Below are 15,437 nucleotides of genomic sequence, written 5' to 3'. Positions count from 1 at the left end.
GGCTGAAAGTCATTTTAGGGAAATTTACTGGGTGAGCAAACTCTGGGCCTCCCTCCCCATCTCCCACTGCTGAGAAGCCAGGCCTTACTCTATAAAATGGGGGAGAGGTTGGACAAGTGCAGTCACATGCATGGGTTGGGGGCATCTGCAGTACTTCCCCTCACTCAGCCTTAACTCTGGGTAGGCTCATTTCTCACATGCAGTGTTCAGGGCAGGCCCCACTGTCTCCTGGTGGGACTTGGGGTACTGTATGCCTGTCCAGATTAGGAGGAGACCACTCCCTCCTCCTTGCTCTTCTGTTACCCATGGGTCATGGGCTGGGGCTTGTGGCAGACAGGCAATCTAGGCATCCATGTGTCTGGGGGCTGAGACAGAGGCTGGCAAGGGCGGACTGACGTTGGGATCTTCTCCTAGGAGCTTCGGCTGGGGCATCTCTCTGAGAAGCAGCATGGAGCAGCCTAACAGTAAAGGCTGTAGCCCAGGAAGGACCCCTCAAGACCCAGAGTGCAGCGGTGCTCGTGGAGTCCAAGTGGGGACCCACAGGGGCCTAGAGTATAACCCGGAGAAGATTCTTCCAGGATCAGACTATGGATTGGGGAATCCTCCAGCCCTTGACCCCAAGCTCCCACATTTATCCCTGCCCCCGGCCCCACCCACACTCTCAGACTTGGGGCAGCCCCGGAAGTCACCCCTGACAGGCAATGATAAGAAGTACCCGCTGATGAAGCAGCGTGGGTACTACTCTGACATCCTCAGCCCTGGAACCTTGGATCAACTTGGAGTGAGTATGGAAGCCATCCCCTACCAAGCCTCAGCCCTTCCTCTGGGCTCCGTTTACCCATCCTTTCATCCTTCTCCCCATTAGTCAGTCCATGTGTTCATTTAGCTGTCTATCAACCTATCCGTCTCTCTTTCTATCCATCTACCCTCTATTCTGCCCTCATCCATCCTTCCATCCATTTTTCTCACCACCCATCCATCTGTCCATTCATTCGACAACTCATTACTGAGCTCCTGCTGTGTGTCAGGCCCTGGATGGAACCCTGGAGATGCAGCAGGGACGAGACGCCCATGTCCCTATTGTCGTTGTCATGGGGCAGTGGCTTTGGTAGGGACGACCCCCTCCCCTGGCTCTGGTTGGGAAGTTCCACAGATGAGGTGATATACTGCTGAGATCTAAGAGATGGGATGTAAGAGTGGGGCCTGGGAGCGTGTTCCAGGCAGGGGAGACAACAGGTACAAAGACTTGGGGTCCCTGAGAGAGGGCACTGCTGTGTGAAGAAGGCTAGAATGTGAGGGAGGAGGCTGGGGGCAGGGGAAAGAGGGGAGGGAGGGAATGACAAGGAGAGAATTCAGAGTCCTGTATGTCCCAGGCAGTCTTAGGCTTTAGGCCAGGGAGGGGCCAAGAAAGACAGGGCGAGGACCCCCTGATATGCATTACACCTGCAGTGCCAGTGGCCCTTGGGAGAGGAGGTATGTTCAGAGATACCTGCTGGCCTTGCAGTATCTGCTTCATGGCTCAGCCCCGGGATGCACTGTGGAGTGTTCTCAGAGCAAGGAGGGGAGCTGGGCTGGACCAGAATGGGGCGGGGTCAGGATGTCCTGGGTGGCCACACTTGTTGCCCACTGTGGCCTTTGAATGGGAAATTGTGTGTACTCACTGGTTCTGCCCACTCCTGTGCTCCTGGAGTGCTCCCTGGTGGACCTCAAGGGAGGCGCCTGGCCTCAGGGTCCCTCCCGGGTCCTGCCTGTCCCTGGGATGTTGACACATACTCAGGGCTCCGCGGTTTGGTTTCAGGAGGTGTGTCGTGGCCCCCGAATGAGCCAGAACCTCCTGCGGCAGGCTGACCTCGACAAGTTCACCCCAAGAGGTCAGTGCTCAGGAGGGCTGTGTGAGTGGGTTCCAGTAGGTATTTCCAAGCAGGCTTTTGGCCTCAGGGAGACAACCTTTTCTTGGCTGTGGGCCTCAGCTTCCTTAACTGTGAAGTGGGGATAATAAGAAACAGGGTGCTTCACAAGCGCCCACTCATGGTGAGTGCTCAGTCAGCCATAGCTGCCGAGTCATTACTGTTAGTGGAGCCGTGACCTTGACACTGAGCTGGGCTGGGCTGGGCTGCCGGGGGTCAGAGCCATAGCTTTCTTTCCCTGGCTGAGGTCAGAAGGGCATATGGGTGTATTTTCTGCCTCCTCTGGAATGTGGGCCCTGAAAAGGCCAGGACTGTCTGAGTTGCTCCCTGCTGTGGCCCCAGCACCTAGAACAGGGCCTGGCTCAGATAGATGCCTGGGAGATCCTTGCTGAAGGAGGAAAGGGGGCTTCTCCTCTCAGGCTCATGGAGAGTCTCAGAGCATGGCTGGGGTGGCGAGGACTGGGACAGATCTGCAGGGTGTGGGGCCTTCCCCAGTGGCAGAGGGGAGTACAGGGGCTCCAGGAGAAGCCCCGAGTGGTGGTGAGGAACTGCACAGGTGGCCTCCCACCTGGCCAGAGTTTGCCCCTCTCCCCTGGCAGACAGGATGTCCCCTTGGATCAGGCCCACATGCCCTGTGGCTCCCCCTGTCCACCCCTCCTCCCCACCCCCAGGAAAGACCTGGCTCCTTGCTGTTACCGTCCAGACCAGTCCTCTCGGAGCCCACAGGCCTTAGAAAACACCATGAGCATGTACATTTGTGCACTTACCTGAGGGTCTGGCCTATTGTTTCCAACAGTATCACAAGTATCAGTGACCCAGAAAATGGCTACCAACCACAGATCTCAGCACTGATGGTATTGGGAATGGTGCTCCTGCCACTCATGGCAGGGTGGGCAGGGGGTGATCGGCAGATGGCAGCTCTGCCCACATGAGAAAAAGTAGGCCCCAGCGGCACAGGGTAGTGTCAGTCAGGGCTCTCAGCAGCCAGTTGTGGACATTCACTCTGCTGCCCGAGGGCTGGGGTAGCCTCCCCCGGCGCACGGACACAGCAGGGTCTGGAGGCCAGGTGTGGGTCTCTTCACCCTGGCTCCTTCTTGGCCACTGAGTGGGTCCTGGGGGTGGAGTGGTGTCACGCAGCCTCAAGAACTGGTGATTAGGGCTCTGAAAAGAACCTTCTTGGCAGCCCTGAGATCTGGGCCTTTTTGATGGGGTCCCTTGACTACTTGGCAACCTGGTGAGAGCAGACTCCAGCTAATAGTGGAGGCTCCACTGAGCCTTGGACACTGCCCAGGCCCCACCTCTGGAGGCCTCTGTGGGACCCCAGATGCCACTCCTAAGGTGGGCCCTCCTGCAGCACGACCACCTCTTGGTCCCAGGGAGGCAGTAAGGCCCAAGGAAGGGGTCACCAGGGCCCCTGGGACTCTGGACCCTTCTTCCAACCGGAAAATAGAGGGGACCATCAGGAGACTGCCCAGAGCGCAGCCAGGCCCTGGGAAATGTGGTCATCCCCTCCTGAAGCAAGTGCCCACTCCCCTCTCCCCACCTCTCTGGTCTCACTTTGCCTGGGACTTTCTTCTCCATTGACCATCCGGTGTCGCGGGCAAACTGAGATGGATGGTCATCCTATCAATGGATCTCTCCCCACCAACTCCCCTTCCCCCAGGTATGGAATGAAAGCCTCTGTATACCCTGCTCATCTAAGTAGGGGCAGTCATTTTGTGATTTGAGGGTCCTGCAGGGCCAGAATGGTGGAGTCACCCACAGTATCCAGGATGCCTCAAGCTGGCAATAGCCTCAGGGAATGAATATCAGACTCTAATATGCTGAGGGGGCCTCTGCAGTAGGTGTGGGAGGAGCCCATCCCATTTCATCTTCCTGTCTAGTGGTAACCCTCGCCCTTGTTGAACTCAACACCTGGCTTGAGCAATGGCCCCTGGTGCTGGAGTCATGGGTAGTATGGAAAGGAGTGGTCAAGCATGCTGGCTCTGGACAGGGAGAGCAGGGCCAGGACAGACCTTCTGGAAGCCACCATCCCTCCAGGCTCATAGCCCCAGGGCACCTGGTGCCATACCTTTCTCCCAGCCACTGGCAAGCTCTGAGCTTCCCACACTCCAAAGCATACTGCCTGATAGATGATTTGTTTTATGGGGTGGAGGCTGGTTGTTGGGTGCTGGCCTGAGCCCCAAAGCCCCTGCCCCTGCTTCTGCCTGCAGTCGGAACCTTCGAGGTTCCTGAGGACTTCCAGGAGCGTGTGGAGCAGCAGTGCATTGGGTCCACCACCCGGCTGCTCGCCCAGACTGACTTCCCGCTGCAGGCCTATGAGCCCAAGGTGCAGGTGCCTTTCCAGGTGCTGCCAGGCCAGCGTCCTCGCAAGATTGAGATCGAGAGGTACGGCTGGGTGGGCTGTGGGGAGACTGTCCGGGAGATGGCATCCACCTGTCTCGGGGTGAGGAACTGCAGATCACCAGGTGACAATCCTCATAGCAGAACCTGTGCACAAGTGTTTAGATAGAATCTTCTAGCCCTTTGGTGTCTTAATAGGAACAATTTACATGTTTTGGAATTGGGGAAGGTGGTGTTGAGGTCAGTGAATGGGACTGCGGGGCAGGACAGAAGGACAATTGGAGCCCAGGACACCAGCCCCAGCCACCACACGACTTCCTGATGAGTCTCAGAGGGGCGGAGGGCTCCAGAGGGGTCTCTCGGCCACACCCCTGTCCCCACAACCCCGTAAGCCCTTGTGGACACCCATGGAACCACATCACTCAAGCCAAGCCATCCTGAGGTCCTGTCCCTGCCCTTGACCAGGAGGAAACAGCAGTACCTGAGCCTGGACATTGAGCAGTTGCTGTTCAGCCAGGGCATCGACTCCAACAAGCTCATGCCTAGGCACCTGGACCTCCAGCACCCCCAAACAATCGAGCAGGGCCATGACCCACTCTTCCCCATCTACCTCCCACTGAAGGTGAGCCGGGCTTCCACAGATGGTTGAGGGACAGGGAGCAGAGATGCAGGACCCCAGTGGAAGCTCAGGAGTCAGATCTGAAAGGGGATGCCCACACCAGTCACCAGCACTCTCTTGTCAAACAGGGCAGGTCACCAATAGGAACCCATCCCAGGCACTTTGAGCATCCTAGATGCGGCAGGAGGGGCCCCCAGCCCCCCGGAATGCTGAGTCTTTGCTTCTTCCCTGGGTAGACTGTATGCCTGGCCTTGGCCTCCATGCCACCCATGGGCAATCTAGATGTGGCCCAGCTGGACTGTGGAGTAGTCCTCCTTGACCAGGGCCCACCTCAGGGTAGGGAGCTGCTTCTGGGCTCACTGAAACGGGAAGAGCAGGGATGGAAGAGGGAATCAGTGCCACCCCCTCGGGGTATGAATCAGGAAATGAATCCAGGGAGGAGAAAGAGGGAGCATGGCCTGGCTCTGGCGTTCACCCACCTCCCCTCCCTTCCTCTCTGCGGTCCTGAGTGTCTCTCGCCTGGTGGTCCCTGTAAGGAGGTAAATCTGAGTCTAGCTAAGGGCTGCCTCCTAACAGCCCTGAATCTCATCATTTCCAAGTTGTAGTAGGGTCCCCAGGAAAACCCAAGGGCCACCTCTTCCCTTGGGCCTGAGCTAGGTGGCCCTGGGCAGTGGGAGAAAGAACCTACCGCCTGCTCTGGGTCCCTGGACACCCTTCTGCCTGAGCCTCAGGTGGCTTGGCTGGATGGGGATCCAGGGTTTCAAACACCCAACCAGATGCTGTGCACCCCTGGGAGCAGCAGTGGAGTGGGTCAGCCCCTAGCCCCCAGTGAAGAGGGTCAACCCCCAGTCCCAGCCTGCTGCTCTCTTACCTGGGGAGGGGATTACTTAGGCGCCCCATCCTTTGGCACACCCAGTCCCACCTGGGCCCCACTAGAGGAGCTGCTTCCTCCCAACATTGGTCTGCTTTCTTCCAGGTATTTGACAATGAGGACTTTGACTGCCGGACTCCCAGAGAGTGGATCAACATGGGTTTGGAGCCAGGGTCTCTGGACAGGAAACCTGTCCCAGGAAAAGCCCTCCTGCCCACTGATGACTTCCTGGGGCATGGTGAGCAAGGCTAGTCTGGAGTGAGGGCACTATCTCATTCCAGTAGCAGCCCTGTCACAGACTCTGGGCTCCCCTGGGACCTGGCAGCCACCAAAGGCAAGGGGTCTTTCAAGGCCTCTCAGCTGGGAGACAGGCCTAGGAGCTGGCCTCACAGAGGCAGGAAATGCAGGGACCAGGGCTGGAAAAGGGACAGCTGGATAGTGCCTAGTGTTTTGAAAAATGTTTGATTTATTGGTAGTAAAATGTGTACATGCTCATTGGGAATGTTGAAACATGCACGAGGGGCACAGTTCCACTCTCCATCCCTCCAGAAGCCCCATTGTTGCAGCTCTAACCGTGGCCCCTCAGCTTTCACTTCTGTGTGCACAACACATACCATCACACACTTGCTCACAAACACACATCCCCATCGTCACACACATTGACAAACACACTCACTGTCATGCACACCCCCAACAACGACTCTCATGTACACATTTTCACCACACAGAAACACACTCGCCTACTGTCACCCATCAACAACCACTGTCACACCTCACCATGCCCACTTGATGCCACACAGGTTTGCCTTGTCTTAGCCTTGCCTGTATCTGCCCAGGGAGTGCCCCTGGCTGCTCCTTTGGCCTCAGGCCTGCCCCAGTGGCTGTGAAGGTTCTCCCGTTTCCTGCTGTGGAAAGCAATGCCAGGTGGGCATCCATGGCTGCTGTCTTGGCCTGCACGGCTGGGTCTCGATGCAGCATCCTAGGAAGGTCTGGGTCATCATTTGGGAAGTTGGAGGTGGCTGTTCCCCTGTGCAGGGCTGAAGGCTGCTCTGCTCCCCACCTGGTGGGTGGACAAGATGCTGTGAGTGGGAAGTGGACCCAGTAGGCCAGCTCCAGGTGGGAAGCAGGATTGTAAGAGCCATGACTGGTTTTAAGACTGCACAACCAGTCCATTGAGCAGGCTGTAAATTTATGTTTCATTTTAAAAACACGTTAATGCTGGAATCAATTTCTCTGAACTAGACAAGAAGCCCAGAATGTTCTCTTTACTTTGGACTTAATTACAAAAATAATTTAACTCAATTGTTCCCAGATCACCAATTCCTGGTGATAAAACCAGAAGGTTTGGGACTGCATTAACCTTAAATGCACCAAGTACCAGGCTCCACCGAGGTGCTCTGCTGGGAGACTGGGGTGGTGGCATGGGTGGGAGGACGGGTGAGCAGGGAGGGGCTCTGCCGGGGACCTCTTGTTTTCTGCTGGGAGCTTCCAGTGACATATTTTCATCTGAGTTGAGCAGAGACAAGGCCAGCATTTTCAGAAAGGGAACCTACTAGGAAGGGAAGGGAAAAGCAAAACAGAGAAGCAAAATAGGTGAGCTATAGGCCTTCTTTATCCATTCTTTACTCATCTAGCTGGTGTCAACAGGTGGGGAGCATTTCCTGAGAATTCAAGCCCTTCCTTCCTCAACCCAGTCTGTAGAACTCAAACAAAACAAAACAAAACAAAACAAAAAACCAGGGGGCCAGGCGTGGTGGCTCACGCCTGTAATCCCAGTACTTTGGGAAGCTGAGATGGGCAGATTGTGAGGTCAGGAGTTCAAGACCAGCCTGAACAACACGGTGAAACCCAGTCGCTACTAAAAATACAAAAATTAGCTGGCCATGGTGGCGTGCACCTGTAATCCCACCTACTTAGGAGGCTGAGGCAGAGAATTGCTTGAACCTGGGAGGCGGAGGTTGCAGTAAGTGGAGATTGTAGCACTGCACTCCAGCATGGGCAACAGAGCGAGACTCCATTTCAAAAAAACAAAAACAAACAAAACAAAACAAAACAAACAGCTTTTATCTCGGCTCACTGCAACCTCCATGTCCCAGGTTTAAACAATTTTTGTGCCTCAGCCTCCCAGGTAGCTGGGACTTCAGGCACACACCACTACTCCCAGCTAATTTTTTGTATTTTTGTGGAGACGGGGTTTCACCATGTTGCCCAAGGTAGTCTCGAACTCCTGAGTGCAATCTGCCCACCTCTGCCTCCCAGAGTGCAGGGATTATAGGCTTGAACCACCGCGACTGTTTTTAAGCCACTATGCATTGTGGCTGCTCTACTGGGCACCGTGCGTGTGCATCTTCCTTCTGCAAAAATTTATTGAACACCTGCAAGGTACTAGTTTTCATTCTAGGCCCAGGGACACAGCTGTGACTGAGACGGGACAAAGTCGCTCCTGCCCTTAGTGAGCTGACACTAGTGTGAGCAGGTCAGCTGTGAACCAGGAGCTGATGCGTAAATAGTGTGACTTTCGGCACTGTGAGGGATAGAATGGGGTAACAAGTCAGAGAGTGCCTGGGACAGGGGTGCTATTTTAGGCACAGAGGCTTCTCCTTGGTGAAGGGAACAACCAGCAATGAGGTGACCTGAGTGGAGAGAGTTCCAAGCTGAGGGTACAACCAGTGCAGAGGCTCTGCCATGGGAACAAGGTTGAAACTCACGGCAATAGCCAGATATCCAGTGTGGCTGGAGAGAAATGTGTGAGGGGCAGCGGCAGGAGGTAAGCTAGAGAAGTGGGCACAGGCTTTCAGCCCAGGGAACCAGTGGGAGGCCCATCCTGACCAAAGAGCGGCTCCTGCCCTGTCCTGCCCTGCCGTGCCCTGTTCTCAGATGAGGGGCCCAGGGACTGAGCAGCCAGGGGCAGCCTGTGAGGAGGGCTTCACCCTGGCCTTGGTCACCTTGAAGGGGGTCCAACTCATTCATGACCTTTACAAATGGGTTCTCAGCAGGTCTCCCTTAACTTGGGGCTTTCGTGCTGCCTGTCCCAGCCTCCTATTGGCCTGTGTGTCTCTCTGCCCTGGTGCAGGTTGTGCTGAGCACCAGGGCAGAGAAGCCTGGTCTTTCTGGCTCTCCTGCAGCCTGGGTTCCTCAGAGGCCAGCTCGGCTGGGAGGAAGCAGGGTCCTGGCTCTGCTGGAGCAGATGGGGGCATCCCGGCGGGAGAGACGCCAGACTGGTGATCTCTGAGACCCATTCCCAGCGCTGCTGCCAGCACTCAGAGGCCCCTTCCTGCCCCCATGGCAGGTGGCACTGGTGGGGTTTCCTCTCCTGTTTCAGAGGACCCCAAGAGTCAGAAGCTGAAGTACGAATGGTGCGAGGTCGGCGTCCTGGACTACGACGAGGAGAAGAAGCTATACCTGGTGCACAAGACAGACGAGAAAGGCCTGGTGCGAGATGAGATGGGGAGGCCCATCCTGAATGCAGGGGTCACCCCTGAAGGTACGAGCTGCTGCTGCTGCCCCAGGCAGACCCCCAGCTTGGGCCTGACCGGCCCATGACTGAGGCCAACCCCACGCAGGGCACTGCCAGATCAGTTCTGGATTCTACTTTGCTCTGTTTGCCCAACGCACTGACTGGTAAGGACCAGAGGACTCATCACTCAAGAGACCCCAGAAAGGACAAGTGGCCATTATTTGGCATGTCAGCTCTGAGCCCAAGTCTCATCAATAAGTAATGCCTGCCCTGGGTGTGGGATCAAGGGATGGGCACTTGAACAGCCATGCCTGTATAACTGCTTGTCTAAATACTTTCTTTCCTTTTTTATTTTTTATTTTTTGAGAAGGAATCTGGCTCTGTCACCCAGGTTGAAGGGCGGTGGTACAATCTTGGCTCACTGTAACCTCTTCCTCCTGGGTTCAAGCGATTCTTGTGCCTCAGTCTCCCAAGTAGCTGGGATTACAAGCGCCCACCACCACACCCGGCTACTTTTTTGTATTTTTAGTAAAGACAGGGTTTTATCATGGTGGCCAGGTTGGTCTCGAACTCCTGGCCTCAAGAAATCCTCCCCCCTCGGCCTCCCAAAGTGCTGGGATTACAGGCGTCAGCCACCGCATCCCAGCCTTGTCTATGTGCTTTCACATCCGTCCATGATACCTTGCGAGATGGGCCGGGCAGGGAGTGTCGTCATGCCCATTTCACAGATGCAACAGGGGGTCAGAAGAGGGAAACAATTTGTTCAGGGCCACAGGGCATCCGCGGCACAGCCGGCTGGAACTTAGTGCTTCAGCCCAGAAGCCTGACTGTGTGTCCCCTTCTCCCTCCCACCTGGCCCCCAGGAAGGCCACCCCTTCAGGTCTGTCAGTACTGGGTGCCACGGATCCAGCTTCTCTTCTGTGCTGAGGACCCTTGTGTGTTCGCACAACGTGTGGTCCAGGCCAACGCCCTGCGCAAGAATACGGAGGCGCTGCTGCTCTACAACCTGTATGTGGACTGCATGCCCTCTGACGGCCAGCGTGTCATCAGTGAACAGAGCCTGAGCAAGATCAAGCAGTGGGCCCTGAGCACACCTCGGATGCGCAAAGGCCCCTCGTGAGTCCCCGCTCGGCCTTCCCCATTCTGGGCATCTCCTTCTCCAGGGAACCTTCCCCTAGGAAGTTGGTGCTACTCTAGGGTGGAGCTCCCTTAGGGCTGGTCTGTTTGAGACTGTCCTGCCTATTGCCCTATGGACTTGTTGGGGCCCCAAACAACTTTTTGTCCATCTCCAGATCCCTCATTATCCATATGCACTCTTGGATTCTTATTTTATTCAAAGGGTTACAATTGACTACTTTTTAAAAATTTCGATGCTCAAATTGTCCCAGATGTGGCCAGTGGGAGACTTTTCAAGTTAATTCCTATGTCGTTTTACCATGTTTCCATTATTCTTCAAAACCCTTGGATGATGGTTTATTAGCAACGTGCCCCTAAGATAACTTTACTTTCTGGCACAGCAAGAATTTCCAGGCTCATTGTGTATTTTCCCAGGTCCAGTCCTGAAACCAGCTGTTTCTCCAAGGAAGCACCTTTTATTGTTTTAGTTTATTTTTTGAGACAAGTTCTTACTCTGTCACCCAGGCTGGAGTGCCTGGAGTGCAGTGGGGCCATCTTGGCTCATGGTAGCCTCAGTTTCCTGTGCTCAAGCAAGCCTCCCACCTCAGACTCCTGAGTAGCTGGGACTTAGGCATGTACCACAACCTCTGGTTAATTCTGTTTATTTTTTGTAGAGACAGATACCCCTGTGTTGCCTAGGCTGGTCTTGAATGCCTAGGCTCAAGTAAATCTCCCACCTTGGCTTCCCAAAGTGTTAGGATTATAGGCGTGAGCCATCATGCCTGGCTGGAAGTTCCTTTTAGTTGAGGAATGATATTTAGAAGCCAAGATCTGGACATTAGATGTGCTCATTGCTACTGGGATATCATTATTTTGAGACTTCCATAGCAGACAGATCTGGGAAATATATATACAGATGGTCCCCAATTTATGATAGTTTGACTTACCATTTTTCTTTCTTTCTTTCTATTTATTTATTTATTTTGAAACGGAGTTTGATTCTTGTCTCCCAGGCTAGAGTACAGTGGCTCGATCTTGGATCGCTGCAACCTCTGCCTCCTGGGTTCAAGAGATTCCCTGCCTCAGCCTCCCAGGTAGCTGGGATTAAAGGCACCCGCCACCATGCCTGGCTAATTTTTGTATTTTTAGTAGGGACGAGGTTTCACCATTTTGGCCAAGCTGGTCTCGAGCTCCTGACCTCAGGTAATCCCCAGTCTCAGCCTCCCAAAGGGATTACAGGTGTGAACCACCACACCCAGCCGACTTATCATTTTTCAACTTTATAATGGTGTGAAAGTGATATGCATTCAGTAGAAACTGTACTTCAAGCATCCATGCAACTGATCTTTTTTTCATTTTCAGTACAGTATTTATTTTAAGAGATTTTAAATACTTTATTATAAAATAGACTTTGTGTTACATAATTTTGCCCAACTGTAGGCTGATGTGAGTGTTCTGAGCACATTTAAGGCAGATTAGGCTAAACTATGGTGTTCAGTAGCTTAGGTGTATCAAGTGCATTTTAAACTTATGACAGGTTTACTTGGAATGTAGCCCCACTGTAAGTAGAGGAACATCTGTATATTTACAGTCATGCATCACTTAATGATGGGGACGTGTTCTGAGAAATGTGTCATTAGGTGATTTCATCGTTGTGCAAACATCATAGTGTGTACTGACACAGACCTTGATGATATAGCTGGCTGTACACCCAGGATATATGGTACAGCCTAGTGCTCCTAGGCCACAAAACTATACAGGGTGTGATTACTGAATATTGCAGGCAACTGTAACACAATGGCAAATATTCGTGTATCTAAACATAGAAAAGGTACAGTAAAAATACAGTATACAAGATAAAACATGGTACATCTATGTAGGGCACTTACCATGAATGGACTTTGCAGGGCTGGAAGTTGCTCTGGTTGAGTCAGTGAGTGAGTGGTGAGTGAATGTGAAGACCTAGGATATTATTATACACTACTGTGGACTTTATAAATACTATATACACTTAGGCTACACTAAGTTTATTTTAACATTTTCTTTCTTCAATAATAAATTAACCCAACACACCTTAGGACCAGGCATGATGGCTTAGGTCTGTAATCCCAGCACTTTGGAAGGCCAAGGTGGGTGGATTGATTGAGGCCAGGAGTTCAAGACTAGCCTGGCCAACATGGCAAAATGCCATCTCTACTTAAAAAAATACAAAAATTAGCTGAGCATGGTGGCACATGACTATACCAGCTACTTGGGAGGCTGAGGCACCAGAGTCGCTTGAACCTGGGAGGCAGAGGTTGCAGTGAGCTGAGATGGCTCCACTGCACTCCAGCATGGGTGATAGAGTGGGACTGTCTCAAAATTAATTAATTAATTAATTAATTAATTTTAGCTTACTTTAACTTTTCTATTTTATAAATTTTTAATTAAAAAAAAACTTTTTGACTGTTTTGTATTAACATATTTTCTTTAAGGTTGGACACGGTGGCTCATGCCTGTAATCCCAGCACTTTGGGAGGCAGAGGCGGGTGGATCACTTGAGGACAGGAGTTCGAGACCAGCCTGTCCAATATAGTGAAACCCTGTCTCTACTAAAAATACAAAAATTAGCCAGGTGTGGTCGTGGGTGCCTGTAATCCCAGCTACCTAGGAGGCTGGGGCAGAAGAATCTCTTAAACCCTGGAGGTGGAAGTTATAGTGAGACAAGATCACACCACTGCACTCCAGCCTGGGGGACAGAGTGAGACTCCATTTCAAAAAAATATGTATATACACATATTTTTTTTTCTTAAATCCTTATTCTATAAGCTTTTAAAAAATGTGGTTTTGTTTGTTTGTTTGTTTTTTGCTTTTAAAACATTTTTGTTAAAAACAAAGACACAAGAACACACATTAGCTCAGGCCTGCACAGGGCCTGGGTCATCAATATCACTATCTTCCAGCTCTACATCTTATCCCACTAGAAGGTCTTCAGGGACAGTAATGAGACAGTAATCTTCAGGGACAGATGACACATGGAGTTGTCATCTGCTATGATTATGGGATACTTTCTGAAGGACCTGCCTGAGGCTGTTTTACAGTTAACTTAAAAAAAAAAGGTAGAAGGAATACACTCTAAAATAACAATAAAAAGTATAGTATAGTATAGTATGGTATAGTAAATAAACCAGTAACACAGTCATTTATTATCATTATCACTTATGTTCTATACATAACTGTATGAGCTATGCTTTTATATGACTGGCTGCAGTAGGTTTGTTTACACTAGCATCACCGCAAACACTTGAGTAATTTGTTGCGTTTTGACATTACGATGGCTATGACGTCACTAAGCAATGGGAATTTTTCAGCTCCGTTATAATCTTATGGAACCACCATCATATATGCAATCTGTAACCAAAATGTCATTATGTAGCACATGACTGTATGTATACTACTCAAAATAGCTATTACTCAAAAAGCTATACTCAGAGATCTGTTACTCTCCACCTCCACATCCTGTCCACATTCCCCATCTTTTCCATTGTGTTCCTACCACATGCCCACAGGTAACCAATATTGATAGTTTCTGGTTTATCCTTTCTGTGTTTTTTATTGCACAAATGAGTAGAAACATGTATATTTCAGATATATGTATGTTTTCTTATACTTCCCACTTTCTTAGGTGAAGGGTAGCATGCTACAGATGTTCTTTTGCACATTCAATTGTCTTGGCATCCTTGTTAAAAATCATTTGGCTGGCCGGGCGTGGTGGCTCACACTTGTAATCCTATCACTTTGGGAAGCAGAGGCGGGCAGATCACCTGAGGTCAGGAGTTCAAGACCAGCCTGGGAAACATAGTAAAACCCCGTCTCTACTAAAAATACAAAAATTAGCTTGGCGTGGTGCACACGCCTGTAGCCCCAGCTACTCAGGAGGCTGAGGCACAAGAATCGTTTGAACCCAGGAGGCGGAGGTTGCAGTGACCCAAGATGGTGCTGCTGCACTCCAGCCTGGGTGATAGAGGGAGACTCTGTCTCAAAAAAAAAAAAAGAAAGAAAGAAAGAAAGAAAGAAAGAAAGAAATTGGTCTATTTTAAACTTTCTACTTCTAATGAAGTCATTTTTATATACATTGTTTCTCTAGAAAATTATCCAGCTTATATCCGTTTTGAAATACATTTGCATAGAATTCTGCAAAGTTGTTTTTTATTTTCAATTTTTTTTTCTGGTTCAATGTTTACTCCTCATTACCTATTATTTTGTAAAGTTATGCTCTCTTCCTGTTTTTGCTTTATTAAGTTACTTAGTAGTTTGTTCAGTTTGTTGTTGTTGTTGTTTGTGTTTTTTTTCCGAGACGGAATTTCGCTCTTGTTACCCAGGCTGGAGTGCAATGGCGCAATCTCGGCTCACTGCAACCTCCACCTCCCGGGTTCAAGAGATTCTCCTGCCTCAACCTCCTGAGTAGCTGGGATTACAGGTACCCGCCACCACACCTCGCCAATTTTTTGTAGTTTTAGTAGAGATGGAGTTTCACCATATTGGCCAGGCTGGTCTCAAACTCCTGACCTCAGGTGATCCACCTGCCTTGGCCTCCCAAAGTGCTGGGATTACAGGTGTGAACCACTGCACCAGGCCCGGTTTGTTAATTTAAAAAAGAGGATTTAGGTTTATTAATGTAATTGCTTTTCTATATCTCTCTTTTGAATTTCTACTTTTATCTTTATTTCCTTCCTCGTGCCATCTTTGGGCTTACCTGTTCTGTTGAATAGTTCGTGTGTTGGGTGTATGTGTGTGTGTGTATGTGTGTGTGTGTGCCTGCATGTATTAGGAATTTAATTCATTTCATTCTTATTGACAAATGTGTTTAAGGCTATGAACTTTCTTCTGATAATTGCTTTAAAAGTAGTACACAGAGGGGCTGGGCACGGTGGCTCACGCCTGTAATCCCAGCACTTTGGGAGGCCGAGGCAGGTGGATCACGAGGTTAAGAGACCATTCTGGCTAACATGGTGAAACCCCGTCTCTACTAAAAATGCAAAATTAGCTGGGCATGGTGGCAGGCGCCTGTAGTCCCAGCTACTTGGGAGGCTGAGGCAGGAGAATTGCTTGAACCCAGGAGGCAGAGGTTGCAGTGAGCTGAGA

At 51.2% G+C, this 15,437-nt stretch overlaps 1 protein-coding gene across 1 annotated transcript in view; it reads left to right on the top strand.

The window, feature by feature from the left end:
• The window catches only part of DNAH1 (dynein, axonemal, heavy chain 1), an 86,566-nt gene that overhangs the window by 4,414 nt on the left and 66,715 nt on the right, over nt 1–15,437 (top strand). The window contains exons 3-9 of the mRNA XM_011986225.1: nt 415–781; nt 1,799–1,871; nt 4,121–4,295; nt 4,716–4,872; nt 5,846–5,978; nt 9,063–9,224; nt 10,061–10,313. Coding sequence (XP_011841615.1) covers nt 449–781; nt 1,799–1,871; nt 4,121–4,295; nt 4,716–4,872; nt 5,846–5,978; nt 9,063–9,224; nt 10,061–10,313 — 1,286 coding nt within the window. The 5' untranslated portion in view covers nt 415–448. The remainder of the gene's footprint in view (nt 1–414; nt 782–1,798; nt 1,872–4,120; nt 4,296–4,715; nt 4,873–5,845; nt 5,979–9,062; nt 9,225–10,060; nt 10,314–15,437) is intronic.

The sequence above is a fragment of the Mandrillus leucophaeus genome, unplaced genomic scaffold (assembly GCF_000951045.1).
Source record: "Mandrillus leucophaeus isolate KB7577 unplaced genomic scaffold, Mleu.le_1.0 Scaffold296, whole genome shotgun sequence".
Lineage (NCBI taxonomy): Eukaryota > Metazoa > Chordata > Mammalia > Primates > Cercopithecidae > Mandrillus > Mandrillus leucophaeus.
This window is presented reverse-complemented; position numbering and strand designations above follow the sequence as displayed.